The sequence below is a fragment of the Asparagus officinalis genome, chromosome 3 (genome assembly GCF_001876935.1).
Source record: "Asparagus officinalis chromosome 3, Aspof.V1, whole genome shotgun sequence".
Taxonomy (NCBI): Eukaryota; Viridiplantae; Streptophyta; class Magnoliopsida; order Asparagales; family Asparagaceae; genus Asparagus; species Asparagus officinalis.
In genome coordinates, this window is record NC_033796.1 from 20,763,151 (window position 1) to 20,770,732 (window position 7,582).

General features: G+C 38.0%; 1 protein-coding gene across 2 annotated transcripts in view; it reads left to right on the forward strand.

The window, feature by feature from the left end:
* Positions 1,076-7,582, forward strand: part of LOC109833297 (autophagy-related protein 18f-like) — an 8,319-nt gene continuing 1,812 nt past the window's right edge. Inside the window, exons 1-6 of one of the 2 annotated variants that reach the window (XM_020400909.1) lie at positions 1,077-1,607; positions 3,945-4,409; positions 4,498-4,929; positions 5,351-5,587; positions 5,677-6,501; positions 6,603-6,769. In XM_020400909.1, coding sequence (XP_020256498.1) covers positions 1,425-1,607; positions 3,945-4,409; positions 4,498-4,929; positions 5,351-5,587; positions 5,677-6,501; positions 6,603-6,769 — 2,309 coding nt within the window. In that variant the 5' untranslated portion in view covers positions 1,077-1,424. Of the gene's footprint in view, positions 1,608-3,944; positions 4,410-4,497; positions 4,930-5,350; positions 5,588-5,676; positions 6,502-6,602; positions 6,770-7,582 lie in introns of both variants that reach the window. The other variant, XM_020400910.1, reaches the window with a different exon arrangement.

Here is a 7,582-nt window from a genome sequence, read left to right on the forward strand (position 1 = left end):
TTTGCAGACCTTCGTTAGTCTCTGTAATAAACACGGGACTGCTAGTCCCGTGTTATTCGAAATTGCCACGAAATACACGGGACTAGCAGTCCCGTGTATGTCGTAAAAAATCTTCCGCAGCAAAACCGACCCTTTTCTTCTGAAAAGGGTCGGTTTTGCTATTTAAATTTCGATAAGGTCGGTTTTGCTATTTAAAATTCGAAATCGGTTCATTTTGAAAATTTGTCCTATTTTTAAATATATCTTATATACGGTACGTATTAGAGGAACACACAGACTCCATACATGGTTGCTCCTAATGAAGGACTTTATCTTATATACGGTACGTATTAGAGGAACACACAGACTCCATACATGGTTGCTCCTAATGAAGGACTTCAATTTTACAGTTTTCAAGGAGGGAAGGACGTATATAAAGACCCATGATTAATCATATTGTAATTGTATGTCGATGGTATAATGAAGAACTATCCATATTCTGCCACTACATAAATAATCTTTAGGTCAAATAAGAAAAAAGGGATTGCATTAATAAAGTTTTTCTTTTTTAAATACCAAAACAATTTTTTTGGGGACGATTTCAAAGTACTAACTTGGGGACAAAGAAACCGAGGACCCAAAAGCCAGAATGAGCCTTATCCGCACCAGCGGTGACCCGATTCATCCTCCCAGTTTGCTCTCCCTCGTCTCAACGCATCGGGTGCTCCGCTGGAGAACGAGAAGCAAACGTCGACGCCTCGGATCCCTTCTGCCGCTTAAGCGACACGTTACCTCGCTGCTAAACCGCACCGTCCATTCTAATACGACAAAAGACAAAACTCGCTCTCGTTTAAAGAATCGTTTAACTACAATGTTCCTAGATAACAAGTTATCTCGGTCCTCGCCCTGTTTTACCGCTCGTGAAAACCCTTTTGACGTCCTGAGCACGACAAAGAGATCTCCTCCCTTTCCTAATCTTTTTAAATAAAGTCCTCCTTAATTTAACCTCTGCCTTTTTAATTCTAATAATCTAATCCCAAACCAGGGGGTTAAAATGTAAAAAGCGCAAGATTATATATAGAACTCCGAGGTAAAGAACACCAAGACGTAATCGTAGACAGAGAAGAGTGTCATCATTTCATTATCTGATCACAAGCGATCCTTTCTTCTACCTCTCTCTTTCTCTCTCTAGAAGAAGAACGAGGGGAAAAAACCTAAAAATTTGCTCCGAGTTCTTTAGATTTCGTTAGTTTCTGGCTCGATTGTTTGGGATTTGATCGGAGATGGCGGATGTCGACACTTGACTCTGAATCGGGGCTGTTTCTTGTTGATTCTACAGAGCAAAAGAAACAGCCTGAGGTTATGATTGTGAGATTTTGTGATATTGGGAGATCTCAAGGGTTTGGTCTCGATTGCTTGGTTGGCGCTGTTGGTGATCGTTTGGGATGAGGAATGAGGGGCAGAGGCCTCAAGGATCCGGACGAAACAATGGATTCATGAGGAGCTTCTCGAGCTACTTGAGGATTGTCTCTAATGGTGCTTCGAATGTGGCGTCGACTGTGAAATCTGCGGGGGTTTCGGTCGCTTCGTCCTTAGCTGATCGCGATGAGGATGCTGCTCGTGATCAGGTATTAGATGAATATTCATTTAATTTAGTGTTCTGTTTTGATGTTTGATGAATGTTGGTTCTAAAAGTAGAAACTTGATATTTTGGTTGCGTGAGAAAAGTTGGAATTTTCCCGCGACCATAGGTGTGATGTTACCGTGGAAAAGGTTTGACTTTTGGGAAGTTTGGTGGATGATTGATCGTGTTTTGAGATTGTAAGGGACCCAATTTCAAGGTGTCAAAGGGAACTAGTGAGCTAGAATTGCTGTTTATAGACAAGAACGTTAATGTCTGATTGAGGTTCTAACTTGGGGAAACGCTTTAATTTGTGGCAGCTTGAGTGTTGTGGCAGTTTCTTTGTTGGGAAGATCTCTTATTTTGGAAGTATCAGTCTTGTGATGGTGTTGACTTTAGGATGATGGTAATAATCTGGACATAGATTCACTATTTGTCGGTTAGGATGATTATGTACTGGGAGAAGCATTGTTTGTACTCGAGAGCAAATGATGCTATGTTTAGAAGGATCTCTTAAATTCAGTAAATTGTAGCTGATTATTCTGTGGGAAAGCTGTTGTTCTTATGATGACTGCAAATCATAAAGTTGGACATTGTGATTGGATCATTAGGGAAATTTCTCCTTTGGATGAAGGATGTCAGCTTTTCTGTTTGTCAATTGGAATGGTAATGCATTATTGGATCATTAGGAAAAAGGGAGTCAGATTTTCTCCTTGTCGATTAGAGCGGTAATGCATTGTCGGATTTCTTTTTTGGAAAAGCGTTATTTGTCGTGGCTCATGTTTGCCATTATGCCAAGTTTGGACGGATTAATGAAAGATGTTCTTTTGTTGATACACTTCAGGGCAGCTGAATCTGTTAATACAGTTATCATTCTCGGTGTGCCAGCTATTGTTCTCTTTTGAACTATGGATGCTATTTTGATTTTATGCAAGAAAAAGCTGTTATGGATTTTGCCACAGTTGATTTTGTGTGGCAAATATGTGGGTGGCAAATATGTGGGCTTTTGGGGCATTATTTATGATTGAGTATCATTATGTTTTGATATTATTTTCTGGATATGTTTTATTTAAGGAATAGGAGAGAGTTGGATGTGCTCCTTTCTGATGAGAAATATAACTACCGTTGTGTAGGATATTGGTTGTACCTGATTGAGCGTTTACTAATTTTTAGAGGCATTGACAGTGTAGAAAATGTATAAAATTTCGAATGGATTTGAGGTCGTAACATAAAAACGTTATTTTTTAGTAGTTGAAGTTGAGGTTCTTCCCTTATAAATTTGTACTTGTTGAAATTGCAAATGAGAGAGAACCAGAATAATGTATGAGGAAGGTTTTAAATGCAACACAAATTATTTTCTTTAGTGTTTTAGGGGACAAGGCACCAATGGATTTAAAAGCAGGTGCTTTTAGAGATCAGAAGTAGGCGCTGGCTTTTGCCGTCTATTCCTCTCCAACTATCCTGTAGAACTGATGTCCTGCATGACTTGGCTCATGCTAGGAGTTGCCACACTTAGGTGTTTTACCAACTTGATTTATGTCGTTGCAAACACGATGAGCAGAAAATGAGGTAGTGTTGGGAGAAAAGAGGAGTTCCACAGCTTCTGTGAGACAAGCAGGTGGGTGTTGCTCCCTGTTCTTTTTTTTTGGGTGATGGAGTGGTTTTCCATATTTGCACATCGAATCTTTCTCCAATTAATTGCGCGGTACACAGGATTCTTGCTTGCCTCATGAAATCCGAGAACTTATTCTTTTCTTATTTATTAAAACTACGAGTCTTGTATGTAAAGTCATAATTTCCACTTTTAAGTTGGGGTTAAGTGCAATCGGAAGTTGTATTTGAATCCAACGTTGATTCCTCAAGGACTTAATCCTCTGTCCACCATTAGTTTAGGTAAATGATCAAAATTCTCAACACACTGAATTTATCTCTAGGCCAATCATCATGAAAAATAGTGACCGAGCTCTGTTCCACAGACACGGATAAGGATATGACATGATGCATCATAACCTAGAATTTTTAAAAGTAAAAAAGGGATTATGTGTTGATTGCTTAAAGCTTAGTTCATGTTTGAAGTGGCTATTCACCCTTAATTAGATTCCACCGTTCCTATATATATATGTGTTGATTGCTTAAAACGTAGTTCACCGTGAGCGTTGGTCTCGTTACCATTACAGTGACAATAGTTTGATGTTTAAGTAATACATTGTGAAATTGTTCCTTGTGTGATTACTGTCGTCTTTCCTCTGATGTGTATCCTTTGTTTCTTTGCTCAACAACTTATAAGGCCGTTAATTTCATTTATCTGTGCCTATTCTCAATAATTCTATTCATTTGCGCTTAGGTGTTTTGGGCTGGATTTGACAAATTAGAAAGTCAAGATGGTGTCCCGCGCCAAGTTCTGTTGTTGGCTTATAGGTCTGGTTTCCAGGTTTGGGATGTTGAGGATGCTGATGATGTTCGGCAACTAGTTTCCAGACATGATGGTCCAGTTTCATTTCTGCAAATGCTAAAGAAACCTGTTGCAAGAAAGAGGTCTGAAGATAAATTTTCTGATGTTCGTCCATTGCTGGTTGTTGCTGGAGATGTATCTCTATCTGGGAATAATAACAATTCTGATGGTGGGACCTTTCCTTCCAATGAAAGTGCAGGTTTTACCCAGGAGCTGGGTAATGATAACTCATTGCCTACATTTGTTCACTTTTATTCATTAAAGGTTCATGATTATGTTCATGTTTTGAAGTTCAGAACAGCAGTTTATTCAGTGAGGTGTAGTCCTCGCATTATAGCTATTTCTCAAGCTGCTCAGGTATGCCCACTCTTTAACTTTCTTCCCAGAACTATTTTTTCTTCTTCTTGAAATCATAGTTTTAAGAACAATGCCATTTATGCTGCAGATTCATTGCTTTGATGCTGAAACTTTAGAGAGAGAATACACTATTCTCACATGTCCCATAGTTTGGGGAAGTCCTGGATCTGGGGGTATAGGTTATGGACCACTTGCAGTTGGTCCTAGGTGGTTTGCGTACAGTGGAACTTCAGTTATTGTGTCAAATACTAGTCGCGTAAGCCCACAGCACCTGACCACCACTTCAGGTTTATCTCAATCTTATTCAAATGGAAGTTTGGTGGCACATTATGCAAAAGAATCAAGCAAACAGCTTGCAGCTGGTATTGTGACCCTTGGAGATATTGGGTACAAGAAGCTTTCAAAGTATTGCTCTGAATTTGTAGCTGACAACAATGGCTACGTAAAAAATGGAAGTTCCAGCCTTAAAGCGAATGGTACTATCAACAGTCATGTGCCTGATATAGACAATGTTGGAATGGTATCCATTTTCCTCTTGTATGTTTTAGTGCTTTTTCTTCAAGAGCATATTTATCTGCCTCTTTTGCAATAAATATAACTATACTTTTGATCGTTTACTTGCCTATTATTTGCCTTTGTCAATTTAAGGGAACAAATTTCAAAGGAACCCTTGAAGCTATCTTCGTTACAGTTTGAATGAAAAATTTCCTGTTTATTGGTCATTTAATTCTTTCAAGAAAGTGATTGAAGCATCTTAAGCTCATTTATTGGCAAGGTTCAGTTTATTCAGTTTCTATACTTTATTTTTCTGCACACGTACTTGTTTTAAAACCATTGCATTGGTTTGCATCTAGTTCTAAGATTAACCATTTAAATTTATTTCTTTTCTTATGCTCTTCCTCTAATTTCTAATACTTGATTGGTTTCTCTACTATTTCCAGGTTATTATACGAGATATTGTTCTCAAATCTGTTATTGTGCAGTTCAGGGCACATAGGAGTCCTATTTCTGCATTATGTTTTGATCCCAGTGGGACCTTATTAGTTACAGCATCCATTAATGGTCACAATATAAATGTATTCCGAATTATGCCTTCTCCACAATGTAGTTCATCACACATTGGTGCAATGGGGAATTGCATTCATCTTTACAGGTTGCAACGTGGCATCACAAACGCGGTATATATGCATACATAGAGTCATGATTCTTTTGTTGAACTTCATTCCTTTCTCACTGACCTTTCTTTTTCATTTGTTACATAAATCAGGTCATACAAGATATCAGTTTTAGTGATGACAGCCAATGGATAATGATCAGTTCATCTAGGGGTACTAGTCATTTATTTTCAGTTTCTCCCTCTGGAGGTTTTTTAAACCTCCAGGTCTCTGATGCCAATTTGATAAATGGCAGCAATGCACCTGATCTGACATTGAAGACTGGGCCCCAAAACTCTGTTCCATCTAAGGCTAACAGCCAAAATCTCCTTTACCCCTCTGGCAATCCAATTACATTGTCAGCCGTAAGCAGAATTAGAAATGGGAATGGGTGGAAAGGAGCTGTGTCTGGTGCCGCAGCAGCTGCTACAGGCCGCGTTAGTCCTCTTTCTGGAGCCATTGCTTCCGTCTTTCACAACTGTAAGAGTTCTGGCCTGTACCAAGACTTCAACTCATTAAGGACAAAATACCACTTGCTTGTTTTCTCTCCATCTGGAAGCATTATTCAGTATGTTTTGCGGCAGTTAAGTGGGAAAGATTCTGGCATGGATATAACTGGATTAGGTACAGTTTCTAGTGGGTTGTCACAAGAGTGTGATTCGAGGATAGTGGTGGAGCCACTTCAGAAATGGGATGTTTGTCATAAAAGGAACAGAAGAGATAGAGTTGATTATCTTGACGTGTATGGTGAACATGGGAATGGAGAAAGCTCCAAGGTTACCCAGAAAGGGGTGAAAAGAGGAACTAGTATTTATCCCACTGACAAGGGTTCAGATGCAAAAGTGAAAGATAGCGTTGAAGAAAACCATCACAAGTACATATCTGAGGCTGAATTGCATATGCATTCAGCTCAGGTTCCATTGTGGGCAAAGCCTGAGGTACTTTTATGTTCGTGGATGTGTGATGACTGTGCTTCTATTTTGTTTGATATTACTTTTATATCATTTAATTATACCAAATTGATTTTTTTCATCCTTAGATATACTTTCAAGTGATGACAGTAGGAAACACCATCACAGACAATGACAGTGATATGGGTGGAGAAACTGAGATAGAGAAGGTTCCAACTCGAACAATTGAATCTAGGTCAAAGGAACTGATACCAGTTTTTGACTGTCTTCAGACACCTAGATTGCAACAGTCAAGGTTTTCTTTTTACCCTTAACTGCATAACATCTTGTTGAGCTTCATGCATATCAAGTATGAAATTACAGCATTTTAAAATAACATCCTCATTTTTGATGAATCAGTTAGTCATTTATAGGCATATTCAGGCATAGTAAGTTTACGGCAAACAGATTTTAACTGCACATGGAAATATGTATAGATATACATCAAATTTCACATGGGCTAATTTGGCATCTGCATGCTTCACACATAAAAATTCATATCGATATATCCAGATATACATCAGGTATTGAGTCTGTTGAGATTAAGAGGTTTTAAAGGAAAACACTTCGTCAGGATTCTTGATTTGTTTAAGTATCTTCTACGGTTTATAAAACTCCTTTAAAAAATTCTGTTATCATCAATATCTGATTAGATAGATGTGGTCTAGACATTCTAGATTCAAATCTAGCAGGGTAGAGTCTGTGTAGCAAATATAGTTCATGGTATCATTTATGTTGTTGTGTGTTTCAGAATATTTTTGAGTAAATATGAATGAAGTCTTATGCAAGAAGAATCATTCATTTGAGTCTTGCTTATTATTTCCTCGCAAAATTTTAAGGCAATAGCTAGTTTCAGGGATGAGATTTCTTATATTCACTTGTTGATAAAATAACTTGTCATTAATTATTCTTTTGGAGAAATAACCAGGAGGAGAAAAAAATAAAATAAAAAATCAATCGAAGAAATAGTATAATAATGAAAGATGAAGAAAAATTAATTTGAAAGAAAATCCAAATCTAGAATGTGGATCACAGTGCTCGAACTAACAAGGAGATCAAACTAAGGTCT